A 16,244-nucleotide genomic window follows, 5' to 3' on the forward strand; every position below is an offset into this window, starting at 1 on the left:
CATGTATGAGCCCCAGGGTTCTACCTCTAGCACTGCCCCCCCACCACCCCCCCCCAAAAAAAGCCAAATAGAAATGGGGCAAATGCCCACAGCAAAGCTGTGAGAAGTGTCCTGCCTCTGAGTCTGAATGGCTTGGTGCCTTCATAGCCACTGTGGGCTGAGCTGAACAACAACGGAATTGCCAGCTGAGTACTACAACTGGGGAAATGAGTTCACTTCTGTTTTGCAGTCACGATCTAAACAAGGCAGAGACCCTAGGCCCTGGGCCCCAAGGTCTGTAGTGGGATTTCCTCAGCAGTTAGTTTCTATAGTCCACAGCCCAGCTTAAATGTCCTCATCTGGTTTCTGGAGCTAGTGTCAACCTGATCAGTCACTGGAGCAGTTGACTTACTTAAGAGTTGTTTTAGTGGGCTGCTTCGCCTCAGAAAGGGGAAAAAAGTGTTGGTTTTCTAGAAGCTGGATGGTTCTGCAGGGCCCCTACCCACCTGCACCTTGACCCTTCCTCCAGCCTGACTGGCTTGTTCCGTGTGACAGCTCAGTAAGCCATTACCGAGAGCCAGCTCCTCTGGGCAGGGGACCTGCGGGGACTCTTGAGACCTGAAACCTTAGCAAGGCTGTGTTTAGAGAGAAGGAAGAAAGAATGGCCTTGTAGCATTTATCAGGGCACTTGGTGGGCAACGGCAATTTGCCTGGGAGGGTGGAAGGAGTGTTATTCCTGTTGACTGTGCTAACAGAGAGCTGAGAAGAGACTGACAGCCTTGGGAGGGGGTGCCAGGTTTTTATGAGGGGGCATTAATGGATGGGGGGGCATGGGAATCCTTTTTTTTTTTTTAATCACCCAGGATACCAGCTCTGGGTTCGTTGGCCCTTGAAATCACCTCCTTTGGGGACTGAGTTTGATGTGAAGTGGACACTCATAGATTCAAAGTATTTGGACCCACAGAATTTTGGAACTAGAAGTGGCCTCATCTCTACTCAAGCTCCATTGTCCAGTATATGGGCTAGAGACCAGACAGAAGCCCAGAGAGTGTGGTGACTTCACACAGGGCACACAGCAAACTAGTGGCACAGAGAGGAGACTAGAGGCAGGTCATCAGACTGCTTGAGAAGCATCCTTTGCAGTGTACCTGAGTGCTGCTTGTCCCCTTTTCCTTCTCTGCTTGCTTGCCTATTCACTTACACACACATCCCTGCTCAGACTAGTTGGGTGGATTCTTGCCTCATCTGGTATTCTGGCACCACCCCCCCCCCAAGATAGAAAGGGAGGAGAGGCCACTTGTCTGTTCCTGAGCCCTGTCCCTCCCCCAGCAAATTCAGAACCCAGGCCCCCTCCTCTTCTTCAAAGCCCCCAAACTGCCCTCTGGGCCCTTTTCCTGTAACTCTAGAAAGGTTTTCCTGTACAGGCTCTTAAATTAGGCAGGAAATGCAGAGGCTGGGCAGTTGGGGAAGGCTTCCCACAGGAGGTGGTACCCATCAGGTCAGTGAAGTAGCATCATCTAGATTGGCTGAAATGAGGTTTAAGGGGAGGAAAGCAACAAAAGTAACGTAGGGGGTGAGGCCCAGCAACGGTTCCTTAACTAGAGAGGCATAAAGTGAGGTCCTACAACTACCGGGATCAATACTGCCCCAGCCTGTCTTTAACTGGACGGAGCTTTTGCAGTGGAACCAGCTCCCTCTGCTCAGGCAAAGCCGAAGCCAAGTCCTCCCCACGCCCTGGGGAGGAGAGAGGAGCGGGTTCCAGTTCCCGGCGGTGGTGACTGTGCGCGAGCGAGTCACAGGGTTTATGTTAATGTGGGCCCTCCCCCCCGCCGTGGCTCAGCCTATGAGCCGGCCTGGCCGACAGCTTAATTACCGCTGCGGCGCCCTGGGCTCGCGTTCCTGGGCTCCCGAAAATAATCAGGATGGCGTCACCACTTTCTGCGCCATGTGCTCCTCGCTGCCTTCCTAGCTCTATTGTAGGAACAACAACAAAAAAATCAGGGACACGGATGCTTTTTTCTTGGAGAGATTTTTGTTTGTTTTTAAAGTAGCGTGGGGCCCTGCCCCTAGTTAAGATTTTGAAAGATCTTTGAGAAGTGTGGAGATCTAAAGCTTGGCTACCATGGAGGCTGCAGAATAGCCTCCTCCTGTTAGCAGAAGCTGGGAAGCTTCCTGGGTGATCCGTCAAATCCACGGCTTTCCACTAGGGACTGCAATTTCTAATCCAGGGTGGTCATGTGTGTTGTAGTGAAAAAAGAAAGAAAAGCAAAGAAAGGAAAAAAATCACCCGGCTGTGGGGTCTGGGGCACTGGGTGCAACTCTGGACCTCACTGCTGCTTCTGGGAAAAAGTGATCTGAGCGGAACCAATGTTTTGCAAACCGGGTCGTGTTTTTGTCTTGTTTTGCAATGCTGGGAATCAAGTCCAAGGCTTCATGCGTGCCAGGCAAGTGCTATACCACTGAGCCACATTCCCAAACCTCCCCCACCCCAAGTTCCTTTTTTGTTTTGTTTTGTTTTAGGTGGACACAATATCTTTATTTTACATTTATGTGGTGCTGAGGATTGAACCCAGTGCCTCATGCTCTACCATTGAGCCACAACCCCAGTCCCCAAAGTTCTTTTAATAGAAAAAAGTAATTGTAAGTTTGTTTCAGGTATATATGTCTATATTCCCAAAATGTGTGCACTGAGTACATAGTGTATTTCTTGCTGTGGGGGGTGGTTAGAAAGCCACTGGCCTAGATGATCCCTAAGGCCCTTGTAGCTTTCAAAATGTCTAACTTTTCTCAAAGAGCCTTAATACCCCCACCCCAACAGGCCTGACTTATTTTCTTCAGGTTTTGCCATTCTTGCTCTGAAACAAAACTATAGATTTTATGGTTAAAACAACAAAATCACATCTGTTATAGCTGTGTTAAATAATTTGGCCTTCTAGCTAGAAATGGGATCTGCAACAGGGGATGGCCCATTTAGAAGCTGACCTATTTAAAACCATGAGCACCAAAAACACAGGGTCAATTTGATTTGAGTCTTCTCTGCTGTGCAAAGACTGGAACCTGGAAACTAAATTGCTCAGGGACTGACAAGGTTGAAACCAAACAAAACTATATGTAGGTGTAAAAATCAAGAGGAGTATGTTTCTGAGGATGCTGCCTTGGTTCCCCAACAGGTTAGGAGGCCCCGTGTTTTCCAGAGGAATTTCTGCAGGCAGGTGGGTGATATGCATCTATAGCCTGCCCTTATTCTCACTGCCATGCCTTGACTACATACAGTAGAGAAGGCAGTGGATAAAGGGGAAGGCAAGTAGCTTTTTTCAAGCTGGAATGTTCTAAGTACATCATTTCATTTAATCCAGTCCAAGGTGATGGGCATTGTAGTCATTAGAGGAAAATTGGAAGCTCGGGGAGGTGAGATGGGCTAGTAAGTAGAAAATCTGGGCTTGAGCCAGGTCTGCCTGACTCTAGAGCCTGCCTGCCTTCTCCCCACATCTCCCTGTTGCCTCAGGAAGTACTGGAAGCATACCGAACAGTTCTTACTCTGAGCTTCCTTTTCTCTGGTTCTGCTCTTTAGAGAGCTCTGTTTTTAGGCCCAAGCTGTCCATTTTAATCAGGGCCAGCTTCACAGCTATGTGACCTGTGCTGCAAGAACTGCTGTTACTACCTTAGAATTCTTCATGATTTTCTAAACAAGGGACCCACATTTTCATTTTGCACTGGGCCTCTGATTTATGGAGCCTGTCCTGGCTGTGAGGTAATACATCCACTCTCTTGGGTTTTCTGGGTGCCTCTTGGCCGCCTCTGGCTTTCTGTCTTCTCTAGTGGAGACATTTGGAGTATGCACTCTGTCTCAGCCTCAGTCCTGCTACCTGGCACCCTGGGCTGGAGTTGTTTACTGGCTGACTGTCTTCCTTGCCAGTCACCAAACCTTGCTGGCAAGGACCCTGACCTTGGCTCACCATCGTCTCTGTGTCCCCTCAACCAACAATGTTGCAGGAACACCCTGTGTGGAGAGGCCTAGAGGCCCATATACAGAGCACTGGGTCAAGTTGGGAGCAAACACAGCTGCCCTGCCTTTCAGGGGCACAAAGTACACACCCCAAAGCTGCTGCTGTTTATCAGAGGTAGGGCTTATCCAATGCTTATTCCGCTGGGTACGCTGCAGGTCCCATGGCAGTTTGCCTCTCTTGGTTTTCCTGGTACCTAGTATTGTGCCTGGCACAATAAAGAGGACATTTGTGAGGCAGTTGCTCTGGTGTCCGCTCCCTGCTAGGCTGATTACGGAGAAGGACAGTCCCTGACCTCTAGGAGGATCAGATGCTTAATACACGATTAAATGATTCATGTAGCAGCTGCCCTCAGAGCCCCAGGACGCCCAGAGCTGGATACAAGGAAGGCTTCCTGGGGAGGGGACTTGAACTAGATTTGTAGTGCAGGGTGAGAGGTGGGGAGTGTGGGGATTGGAGGAAGGGGAGGGGGCTTGTAGGTCATGTTTAGGAACGTGAATGTTTCTGAGGCATTGAAAAACAAGGTATATTTTAGGTTAGAGTTTGTGTTTTATAATTTAACAGATGTCATCCCCTTTCTAACAGGCAAAAGCTTAAGGTTTTGGGGACAGAGATAGGGTCAGTCAGCCCATGGAGTCCTTGGCCTCCAGCCTCCTAACTATAGCTGTCTCCGAGGTCACAGAGACCTCAGTTGGAGGCAAAAGCAGTGTTGAAGTAACTTGAGGTGACAGTGACCATTGCTGCAATGTTGGAAGTGGAGAGGAAAGGTCAAAAGGACTTCAGAGTTTTGAAACAAACAAGTTGTTCCTTTAGAGTAATAATGTTTGTGTTTATCATGGAAGTTTCAGCTCCCACTGGTGGGGAATGACGGAGGCCAGTGCTTTGGGGACAGTTTTTCAAGAAATGCGAGAACCAGGATAGTCTGTCTGACCTCTGGGAATCTTCAGTGCCCCTTCATGGACATCTCTTGAGGGCAGAATGTGAATGTGAGGCTCTTTCTGGGTATCACCACTTGAGCAGTGAAGTGGCGGATCTTGTGGGGTTGAAAATTCCCATACCAGCAGAGTAGTTCCAGTTGTTGGGCTACAAAGAGTAACCACATTTGGATATTTTTAAATCACCGGTGGAACTGGGAGAGTCTAAACCCAAAGTACAAATTTTCAGTTTAATTTTAACTTTGCACTTTGCTCACACCCAGGACTTGGCAGGAAAATGGGCTTTTTTTCCCCTCCCCTCTCCTTTTTAAAGCAAAACACACCAGGGGTGCAAAAGGGATGTTCTAGCATGGAAGGGTTAGGGCCAAGGCCGCCAAGTTCCAGAGGAAGCTGATTGGAATTGGAGCAGTTCAGGGAGGGGCCCGAGGCCTGGAAATACTTCAGTCTGCCCTAGGGTACTACAACACTGGCCTGTGGAGACAGGTAGGAGGGTGACCAATGTGACTTCCACAGGCCAGCAGCCAGGCTGGAGTTGTTTTGTTCTCTTTGGTCCATTTGAGATACTTCATAGGCAGCTCACTTGTTACCCCACCCCACCCCTGCCACCCGTGTGATATAACACAGTTTGGGCTTTTTGGTGATATCAGCAACTACAAGATCTAGGCCCTGACCCCTCCCTCTTTGGTCTCACCCTAAACAGTGTGAACACCTTTACTTCCCACCCCTGCCAGGAGGGAGACACAGGAACAGTGGGGATTCTGAGTCCCCACCTGTCCCTTCAGAAGTTCCCAGGGAGCAGCCTCCTCTGTGATTTGGGAGAGAGACAAATAGTGGGATCCTAGGGCCCTCTGGATCTGTGCTCCCTCTTGCAGCCCTCTGAGTCAGGGCTGGGTTAGGTTCTATGCTTTGGTGACCAAGGAAGTGTAGCCAGGGTGGGGAGCTCTGGAAGTGCCTCCCACGCAGCTGTTGGAGCAGTTAGAAGAGGGGGGGCTGAGAGGAAGCAGTTACAGAGCCAGGAGAGCCTGCAGAATGGAGGTGGGGTCTGGAGAGTGTGTACCCTTCCAGGGGCCACTCTCCATGATTGTGTCCTGGGTTTTCAGGACAGGCAGTGCTACTGTGGCTACAAATAGAGGAGGATGCCTAGTGAGGGTTCAAGGAAGAGTGATGTTAATAAAAAACATTAGGTGTCAGGGCTTGTATTGTGTCCCTGAGAGAAGTGGCTGCAGTTTGGGTATGGTACTGGGAGCTGGAGACTGGCCTGGTCAACACTTTGAAACCCAGGTATCTGTGGAATCTCTAGGTGGCGTGTGCCCTGGTCTCCGCACTGCCCCCGCGTGCCCCCCCCCCCCCCCAGTACTGAGGCCCTTTACTTCTTGGCTAATGGCAGTGAGAGGAAAGGCCATTGACTAGGCCAGGAAAACCACGCCTGCAGTCTCCAGGGTAGACCAGAGTCTCTTCTCACATTTGTCTTTCCTTAGTGGAGCTTCAGGAATTCCCAGGCCTTCTAAGGAAACCAGCCGACAGGGGCCTCCTGACTCCTGTAGAGGAGGTGGGGGTTATTCTTTCTCCATTTACTTGTCCCCTATAAGGCCTGGCTTCCTGGCCCCACCCTGATTTTCTGCCCGGGCACTCTTGCCACTGACCTGGAGAAAGTAGCTTGACCTGGACATCCGGCCTCTACTGGGGACTGAACTTGCCCACTCCACACCAGTGGGCAGGTGGGCCTTTATGACTAACACCTAGGCTGAGAGCTCATTAGCTCTGGAAGAGAGCTGCTGCTTCCAGGCTTTCCCTTCTATAGGAACCCGCAAATTGCTGCTGTCATGGGCAGGGCAGTTGTCCTCCACCAGGAGGACAGCAGAACCCTGCTGGGCTCTGGCATCCAGCTGTCTCCCATTGTCCCCTGCTCTGCTCCCTGGCTTAATGTGGGCTATGTTCCTGCTTTCCTGCAAACTTCCACCTGGCCCACAGATGGCTGAATAAAAGGGTTACCTGGAAGACTGAAGCAAGTTGGCCAGCCGAGGAGATGGGGAATCCCTGGACAGGGTCCATTCTGCTTATCCAGGAGAGGCAAAGGCTCTGAGGGGCAGCAGTGATCCTGCAACAAGTGCAGGAGTGCTGTGGAGAAGAGACAAGCCTATGCCATGTGGCCCAGTGGTGAAAATTCAGGGCCATTAAGTGGGAGTCCCAGAGAGGGAGGTGGCATCCCAGTGGACATCTCATGTCCTGGTAGGCTTTAGGGAGCCAGCAGGTTGGGATGTTATGTCTGGGTCTGAAGGGACCCTCTCAAGTACCAGGTGCAGCCAGGAGATTCCTTCCGACCCTGAAAGGCCAGGTTCCCCAAGCAAGTGGCATTCACTGGGCAGGAGTAACTCAAGAGGCACCTCTTAGAGGCACCCTGGTGTCCCTGCTGGCTCCCTGGTCATTTCAGACCTGACATCTGCTTGCTCTTCCTCACCTTGTTGTCTGACCATGTCTACTGGTCATCTTGTTATCTGACCAGGTCACCTTCAGCCAGGTCTACCTTTTAACCACTCCTGAGGTGAATTTTGATCAGTTATTTCTACCTCATTAGAAATAAAGAATTTAGTACCAATATTTGGGTAAAGGGTGGGTGGAAAGCAGGGTCTCATAGATGCTTCCAGAGACATCCTTGGGGATTTTGCCAGCCTCAGCCTTTCATTATAGATGGATCCTCGGTGGGAGGCATTCCGTTCCCTCCTTCCCCATCTGTGTGCAGGACCCTGGAGAGCACAGAGCCAGGGCTAGTTGCAAATGCTCAGGGCTCACACGTGGTGAGCAGTACAGAATGTTTGCAGCCTCATGGAACTTTTATTGGACAGCACTGGTCTAGGGATGGGGACTTAGGAGTCCCTGGTCTGCCCCCTACCATGGGGTAGCAGTAAGCGCCAGGGGCCAGATAAGCAAGTTCTGTGACAGCCGGAGAGAGTGAACGAGCATGTGTGCCTCTTGGAAACCATGAACAGAGGGTCGCAGAAATACGGAGAGGTAAAGGTGGGAGGTGGCCTCTGTACTGCTGAGGCAGAAAGGTGGGGGCAGGGAGGAGATCTGTCCTCTGGGCAGCACAGTGATCAGGAAGTGACATTTTTGTGTAATGATGGACTGCTTCCAGGGAGCGTCTCCTTCTCCTCCTCTAAGGAGGCTTCCCTAACACTCTTCCCCACTTATCCCCCTACCCCCTTCCATTCACGTGGTCCTTCCCTTTCCAGGTGAAAGAACTTGTCCTGGACAACTGTCGGTCGAATGAAGGCAAAATTGAAGGCCTCACAGACAAATTTGAAGAACTGGAATTCCTAAGTACAATCAACGTAGGCCTCACCTCAGTCGCCAACTTACCAAAGTTAAACAAACTCAAGAAGGTAAACAGCACGGGAGCCTGTGTACAGGGAGCTGGGTGGGCAGGAGGGGGGTGATTACTTTGTGTGCAGGCAGCATAATTGAAGGTGACGCCAGGTGCCTGCACCAACCTGCCTGCAGATCCCCTGAGACTGCTTTCCCTTTTTCCCTTCCTCACTGTTCTGGGAGAACCAGGAGGCCCTGAGCCGAGAACCTTTATTTTAAAAGCCCTTTCTGCTTTTTTGTCTGCCTGTTTAGCTCGAACTAAGCGATAACAGAATCTCAGGGGGCCTGGAAGTATTGGCAGAAAGGTGTCCGAACCTTACGCATCTAAATTTAAGTGGCAACAAAATTAAAGACCTCAGCACAATAGAGCCACTGGTAAGTCATTTGAATGCTCCCCTCTCTGCTGGGTTGAAAGAGGGGGAGGAATTGGTATCAGAGAATACTGCCTTTGTATTTGTATAAGAACTTTTTTCATGTATCATAATTTCTTGGACTCTCATTATATGCTGTTAGGTAGAATAGGAGCTGGTTAGTCCATACATGAACTGAGGCCCAGAGTTGAAACAGCTGACTGAGGTTACACAGCCAGAATGGGCAGTCAGTGTGAAGGTAGGATGTGGACCCTGGCCTCGATTTCTGGTCTCAAGCTTTTCCCTCAGTTTCCACTCACTTTGGAAACCTGGACTGTACTTCAGGCTCTATGCATATTGCCCTTCTTTGAGCAAGAAGGAGTGAACCCAGTTGATGGACCAGGGTGGCAGAATAAGAAGCTGGCATTTCTTTCCCATGCTCAGACCTTACCTATGTCTTGGGGTCGGCCAATAAAATGTACTTCCTGCAGCACAGTTCTGTTCTGGTCTCCCACTCGTCTCCTGGGAGAAAGCAAAACTAGTTTGGTCTGCCTGGAGGTCTTGATTTTGTAATTTTACTATGAAAGGAAAAGTCTTCTAAGTTCTTTTGAGTTTGGAAGTGTGGAATATTTTTTCTTGGAGTGTGTTTGGGGCCTGAAATCCTCGTAAATGTTGCCATTCAGTCACCATGTACTGGACACACATGCTCCTCCCAGTGGCCACACCCGTGTTTCAGCAGGCTCCCCTCCATTAGTAGTGTGATTGAGTGCTACACTTCCCTGGTGCGGGAAACTGCTTTTGGTTGGGAGGTGGTGGCTCATCACATAGCACAGTCAAGATGCCTTTGGCATCTCTGCTAAGAATGACCCAGGTCACAGGTGCCAGGTGTTCCAAGTATTAGAGAATCAATATTGACCCTGAGAGGCAGTCGCTTTCCCCCCCAGTTAGGCCGGCCCCCATCCCAACAGGGGCTCACCTTGGGTCAAACTGCTTGAGTTAGTCTGGAGGTGAAGATGCGGCTCTCACATGCAAGCTCTGGCCCCTTAGCTTTCTCAGCCATCCAACAGGGTTCATATGAGCTTAGGACCAAACTAGTACAAAGCTTTGACAAGCACGTCCTGCTAAGTACTGTGGACAGAATCTGGACCCTTCATCAGTTTTTCTCCTGTCCTTTTGGGCAAGTGCAAGATCACAGGTCTGTGCCTCTCATTTCCTGTAAAACTCACTAATAATTTCAACCTAAGCGGTTGCAGGAAGAATTGACTTCTTCTATGTGAAGTGCTATGTTAACTGCCATGACAATCATGTAGATGCAGAAGTTAGTTCATATTTCCTTTTAGTTCCTCAGTCTCTGTGGTCACAGGGGTACTCGGCAAAGCTGTTGGTTCATGTACCAAGAAGGACCCAGGTTAATTTCAAGACCGTCTCTGTTAAGGCAACAGCTGGAATTGCAGAATAAAAGCGTTAACATTAAATAAGGCTTTAAAGGTCCTCAAGTCCAACCCATTTTCCAGATGAGAACTTTTCTGGGGTGACCACCCCTGACTTATGCCACCTCCCATAAATTGCTCTCACTCTTAACTTTTTTTAACCACTTGCAGAAGAACTTAGAGAACCTCAAGAGCTTAGACCTTTTCAATTGTGAGGTAACCAACCTGAATGACTACCGAGAAAACGTGTTCAAGCTCCTCCCACAGCTCACGTATCTTGATGGCTATGACCAGGACGACAAGGAGGCCTCCGACTCCGATGCTGAGGGCTATGTGGAGGGTCTGGACGATGACGAGGAGGATGAGGATGGTGAGTGGTGATGAGGCGGAGGATGGGTGGCACAGGCCTGAGGCCAGGAGCTTCCTCCTTGGCTTGAGGCAGGGTGGGCTAGCTGCTGGGAACCCCACCTGCTGCTGGGGATGGGCTGTCTATTTCCAGAGGGCCTGCCTTCCCCCTCTCCCCCAGACCCTAATAGGTCTCATTGGTTATTTCCCCTAAAAGAACAGGATACAGACCCCAGAGGAACATCTTGAGATTGTGTAATTCCTTTAAAATTGAATCTTCACTTCAATTTTTGTCCCTTTTCTGAAACCTCACAAGGAATGTGATTCTGTTGTCTCTCTCTATATAATTTGAACCCAGATGTAGACACTTCCAGGTAGGGGGCAAGAGGATAGGTGAAGGAGGGGTGTAGTCTGAAGACCCTCTTTCTCCGGGAAGTGGAGACCAGGTCACCAGCCAGAGAGACTGTGGGGCCCCCTGGTGGCTATAGCCCACACACTGCTGGCCAGCTCTGGGGTGTGTAGGAGGCTGCAAGCAGTGCAGAACCTTCAGGAAGGAAAGACTGGGAAAAGGAGTGCCTCCTTTTGACTTCCCTGCTGTGGGTACAGTGTGGTGTCTCCACTCCATTAATTCTGACACAAGATTGATTTTTCCTTGCTATATTAGAATTATTTTATAAGGTATTTAGATTCCCTATTTGTCTTGGTGGATAATAACCATCCTCCTTCCTGAGGTGCATGTGGTGTTTTGGTACACAGAGGAGATCTGAGGGTGCAGCAGGATGGTCCAGTCTTAAAACCAGGCTTCCAGACCTCTGCTTGGCTGCCCACCTCTGATTCCATGTGTGACCTTGAACAAGTCATTTTGTCTCTACTTTAGATTTCTGACCCACATCCCTAGTCCTTTATTTTGAGACCCACTAAGTTGCTGAGGCTAGCTTTGACTTGCGATCCTCCTGCCTCACCCTCCTGAGTCACTGGAATTATAGGCATATGCCACCACACAGCTCCTGGGAGCTCTTTATAAATGAATCGACCTCCTTGCTTCCTCTGACTTGTGCTTGAATCTGGCAATCTGGCCTCGCATCCACAAGAGGTCTTTTGCTCTCATAAAACTTGAGGGGAGGGCTAACCTTGTGGATCCCTTTGAGATGTCTTTAATCATATCAGCACTCGTGTGAGTGAGAGTACTTGGGCTTTGGGCTCCAAAGGGTGGGAGGGCTGTGGGACCCACACTAGACCTTGCTCACGAGGGAGGTGGCAGCTCACCACCCCTTTTGTCTTTGTTTCCCATCCCAACTGAACAGAGGAGGAGTATGATGAAGATGCTCAGATAGTGGAAGATGAGGAAGACGAATATGAAGAGGAGGAAGGGGAAGAGGAGGATGTGAGTGGAGAGGAGGAGGTAAGGAGGCGGGACTGCAAGGGCGCCATGTCCTGGGTTCCCTGGTGCTGCCTCTGAGCCCGTCCTGCCAAACACCATGACCAACCTGGGCAGCCAGGGGCCCTCGTGGGGAGCTGCTCTCCCACGGGCAGGGGAAGGAGTGCCTTTCACTGGACTGTCTTTGGGGGATAAGACTTGCAAGTAGTTCTAGGGAAGTCACATTAGGAGTGGGGAAGAAGATTCTGGAGCCAGGGACTCACCTATTGGGGGAAGCCTGGACCTCTTTTCTGTATGAAAATTAGTTCTTTTGGAGGTATAGAGTCCTGGCCCCATTTGCTGCTCTTTTGCATTCATATGTTAATTACGATACTGAGCACTTAAAAGTGTACCAGGTAAAATTAGGCAGCTTGGAACTGCTAACAGGTAGGATAAGGTACTCCTGGGTCTCAAATCAGAGGAACAGGGGTCATCTGCACACTGAGAAAGTAGTGCATCAAGAGTGGGCCATTAGCCTAGTGGATCTACTGATTCCCAGTTTTTCCAAAAATAAGGTCTATGAAGGTGACAAGGGAGAGAGCAGTCTGAGGGGATATATCCCAGCTCTATTGTGTACTAGTCTGTAAATTACAGATCATGATGTATCTCTCACTGGGTTATTTAGAATATAAAATAAAGTGTAAGCAAAATGCTTGAGGACAGTGTCTGACAATGGGTGAGTGTCTGACCAGTTAGTGTAGGCATTCACACCCTCCTTCAAGTTCTTGGCTCTATTTGTGTTTTGGTGTTCCAGCTCTCCATAGCAGAAGCATTTTCTATGACTTGTTTAGAATTCCAAACCAACTCTTGCTGCTAGCAAGATAACAGTGTGGGCAAGGTGCCTGCCCCTGCCCCCTCCCTTACCATCATCCTCACTTCCCGTCTCCTTCACTTGGATGCAGACATCCACCTGCCGTATACGTATATACTTTGTTCAGGCAGGGTCTCCCAGCTACTGCTTGGCCTAGGCCTGGAACAGGTGGGGGAAGGCCAGAAAAGCTGGTGAGAAGCCGGGTGCAATGGCGCACATCTGTAATCCCAGTGGTTTGGAAGACTGAGGCAGGAGGATTGCAAGTTCAAAGCCTCTTCTCCCTAGGTCTAAGCTAGGATCACTTCTATTGAGTGAGCTCTTTAAAAGTAAAGACTTAGGAAAGCAAGTGTCCTTAGGACAGGGCAGTAAGTAGTGTTGGCTAATGGAGAGTTCATCTTGCCCTTCCTGTCACAAGAGGTGCAGCATTTGGATTTTGTTTTGGTTTTTGTAATCTCATTGACCATCTGTACATTTCCAGCTTCCAATAATACACACACAAAAACAGTCCTACCAAACAAACCGAGGGGAACTATTTGGTGACATTATCAAAGGATATTTCCCTTGACAGAAAGAAGTCTGTCACCCAGTTCTTCTAGACAGTGGGCTGCTTTAGAAGCAGTCCAGCATGCAGGGAGTCGGGGAGCATATAACATCTTCAGGGACAGCACAGAGCAAGGGCCCCTGTGTGGAAAAGGGAAATCACACTCCTGGCTCAGTCTCAAGCAAGTTGGGAATGATGTCCTCAGGGGGCCTTGAGTTATCTTCCCTGCCCCTCCCCATCAGGTGGTCCAAGCTTGCAAGATAGTGAAAGAACTGGGGTAGGGTGCAGTTTCACTTGCCCACACAATCTGGCTTTGCTGACCAGGGTCTTCCCTTGAAGCCAAAACTGGATTGAGGACAGATGAAAGAAAGGGTGGCCTACTTTACACGTCAGGAGTCTGCTTAGGGAGCCTGTTCTCCTAAGAGCTTGCGAGCTGGAAAGCAGCCTGACTTCTGGGGACTTCTCATCAGGAGTTCTTTGCAGGGTGGAGTCCAGCCCCCTCCAGTTGTCTTGACAGTGTCGTATCTGATGTGAGCAATTTCTGGGGAAGGAGTTCAAAGCTTTCTGCAGATTCTCAAGTACAATCCTTGATCCAAAATAGATTCAGCACCTCCACTTGATGTTCATCCTGAGCTGGCAGGCCTTGGCATGGGACTCCGAGGGGTTGGGTAACATCCGTAGACCAGGTCATTTCTAACATTGCTTTTTCTCCCAGGAGGATGAAGAAGGTTATAACGACGGGGAAGTCGACGATGAGGAAGATGAGGAAGAACTTGGCGGTACAGTACCTCTTTATCTCAGCTGATAGCAGCCTGGCATGTGTAGTTTACATTGGCTTGCTTGGGCTCTGAGGAGCCTGCAGTGGGCAGAAGATGCCTATCTGAGGCCCCAGGTGCCTCCCTGCCTTGGTTTCCAAGGTGGCAAGGTTTCTAGATATGGCTGCTTGCTAGGGGTGTGTTGAGTTAAAGAGGCGGGTTGGATAGCTAATCCAAATGTCTTTCCCTTACTCTTCCAGAAGAAGAAAGGGGTCAGAAGCGAAAACGAGAACCTGAAGATGAGGGAGAAGATGATGACTAAGTGGAATAACCTATTTTGAAAAATTCCTATTGTGATTTGACTGTTTTTACCCGTATCCCCTCCCCTCCTCCAAATCCTGTCCCCTGAAACTTATTTTTTTCTGATTGTAACGTTGCTGTGGGAATGAGAGGGGAAAAGTGTACTGGGGGTTGCTGGGGGAGGGAGGGCGGGAGGGGGTGGAATAAAATACTATTTTTACTGCCACTCTTTATTTTTTCCCCCTCCTTTTTCTTTGTGTCTGGTTTTGTCCCTGTAAATGCAATAGCTGAGTACACACCAAGTGAGCGTTTGTTCCTTACTCTCAAAGAGGATGGTTTGGAAGTCTCTTACATTTCCTGGTATGTCCCAAGTCCCTAGAGTTGGTTTGAAAGCCATGCTGGCCTCAGTCTGGGCACTCAGATCCTGGGAGGGGCTGAATACCAGCTACACCCGCTAACTCTTGCTTTGGCTCATGTGATTTCTGTGTTTCTTGGGCCTGCTAGAGGCATCCAGCGCCCTGGTTTGTAAATAGCAACCTAAAGGCGTATTTTGGCACTGGTTTGGGGACATTCCCCATCTCTCATCCCTTTTTCCCCTTCACAGATGGTGGTGGGCTTCGATTTTCAAAGAGGACTCGGTGGTACTCTTGAGCTGTGAGCCCTCGAGCGGAGAACAGCAGGCTTATGAATTATAAGTGAAATGGGTTTGGTGATTATAATTAGAAGAAACAAACCCTCAAACTTCAGCCTCTTTAAAAGGAAAAAAAAAACTGTCCTATCTTGTTCTGTAAAATATTAGAACGCTTTGTTTTATGAAAATGACAGGATAATTCTTCCACGTGTACTTCCGTGCTTAGAACATTTTTACAGACCTGAGCGCTGGAGACGTGGCTGCATGTCGGCTGGGTTTTTTTCATACACCCGAGCACGGAAAAACTAATGCAAAATTGTATTTTCTTACCTAGTGGAAGTCTGAAATGACTGCAAATTCCTAGTGAATGTACAGGTTTGCTTTCGTGTCCCTCTTCTGGATTGCTTTAGAAGTGACGTGTTATTTCCTAACCCATGTTTCATCTGTATAAAAGAACATCTGCACCAGTTTTTCTCCTGCCCCTCAGAAGAGCCAAACTTTGAGTTTTATGTCTGTTTGTCATTGATAAATTTCAATAAATCTTTTTATACAATTTTTGGGGATGGCTTCTTTGAGTTCAACAGGCCATTGATCTTTATAAATTGCGTTTTAGGTAAACTGCTCACTGACGGTGGAAGCATCACTGTTGTCACCTGATGAAATAGCTGAGTTCGAATATGTTTGGTCATAAAGCAAGACTCATTAGAAGCTATATTTTAAAAAAATACAAAAAAGTTAAAGTACCAAAAAAGTCACCAGAAAGTCAAACCAACCTTAGAGCCTTGTGTTAAATATCTTTTTTGTTTTCTTTTTCATGCTGTAAAAAGAATGTATGCTTGAAAACTCAGGAATGTATAAAACAAATTATTTCACAAACTCAGAGATTTACATATGGTGTTTTATTTTGTCCCTTTTTTTTACTTAATGTTATCATTTCTCTATATTTCTAAATTGTTCTTAAAAGCATATATCTTAAATGGCTACGTAGTAGTCCATCAAATGTATTGATTTGTTTGTGACCACGTGGTTAGATTTTATCATTACAGTGCACATTTTCATATACATAAGTACTTATTACACTGTTTGTGGAGTTCTTAGCACAAAGTTGTACTTACACTGTTTGTGGAGTTCTTAGCACAAAGTTTTATAAGATTGATTGACCCAAAAGTTGACTCACATTATAATGCTTGTGTATGCAGTCCATTGTTTTCCAGAGTGATTGTAGCCATATCCACACATTTGTTCTCAGCCGTACGTCCTTGATCCCCACTGCAAGCTCTAGTTCCTTACAATGTCTTGAAATCATTGTGAATCCAGCAATTCACAGTGCATCCAAGAGAGCCTATGACCTACCCAGTCTCCAGGCAGGTGCCAGGCTCAGTA

At 48.5% G+C, this 16,244-nt stretch overlaps 1 protein-coding gene across 1 annotated transcript in view; it reads left to right on the plus strand.

Annotated features, from left to right (window-relative positions):
* The window catches only part of ANP32A (acidic nuclear phosphoprotein 32 family member A), a 30,359-nt gene extending 14,943 nt beyond the window's left edge, over window positions 1–15,416 (plus strand). Inside the window, 6 exon segments of the mRNA XM_081289049.1 lie at window positions 8,149–8,298; window positions 8,534–8,656; window positions 10,233–10,431; window positions 11,711–11,808; window positions 13,891–13,954; window positions 14,191–15,416. Coding sequence (XP_081145175.1) covers window positions 8,149–8,298; window positions 8,534–8,656; window positions 10,233–10,431; window positions 11,711–11,808; window positions 13,891–13,954; window positions 14,191–14,252 — 696 coding nt within the window. The 3' untranslated portion in view covers window positions 14,253–15,416.
* The last annotated feature ends 828 nt before the right edge of the window (window positions 15,417–16,244 follow it).

This window comes from Spermophilus citellus, assembly GCF_964194105.1.
Source record: "Spermophilus citellus genome assembly, chromosome: 4".
In the NCBI taxonomy this organism is placed as follows: domain Eukaryota; kingdom Metazoa; phylum Chordata; class Mammalia; order Rodentia; family Sciuridae; genus Spermophilus; species Spermophilus citellus.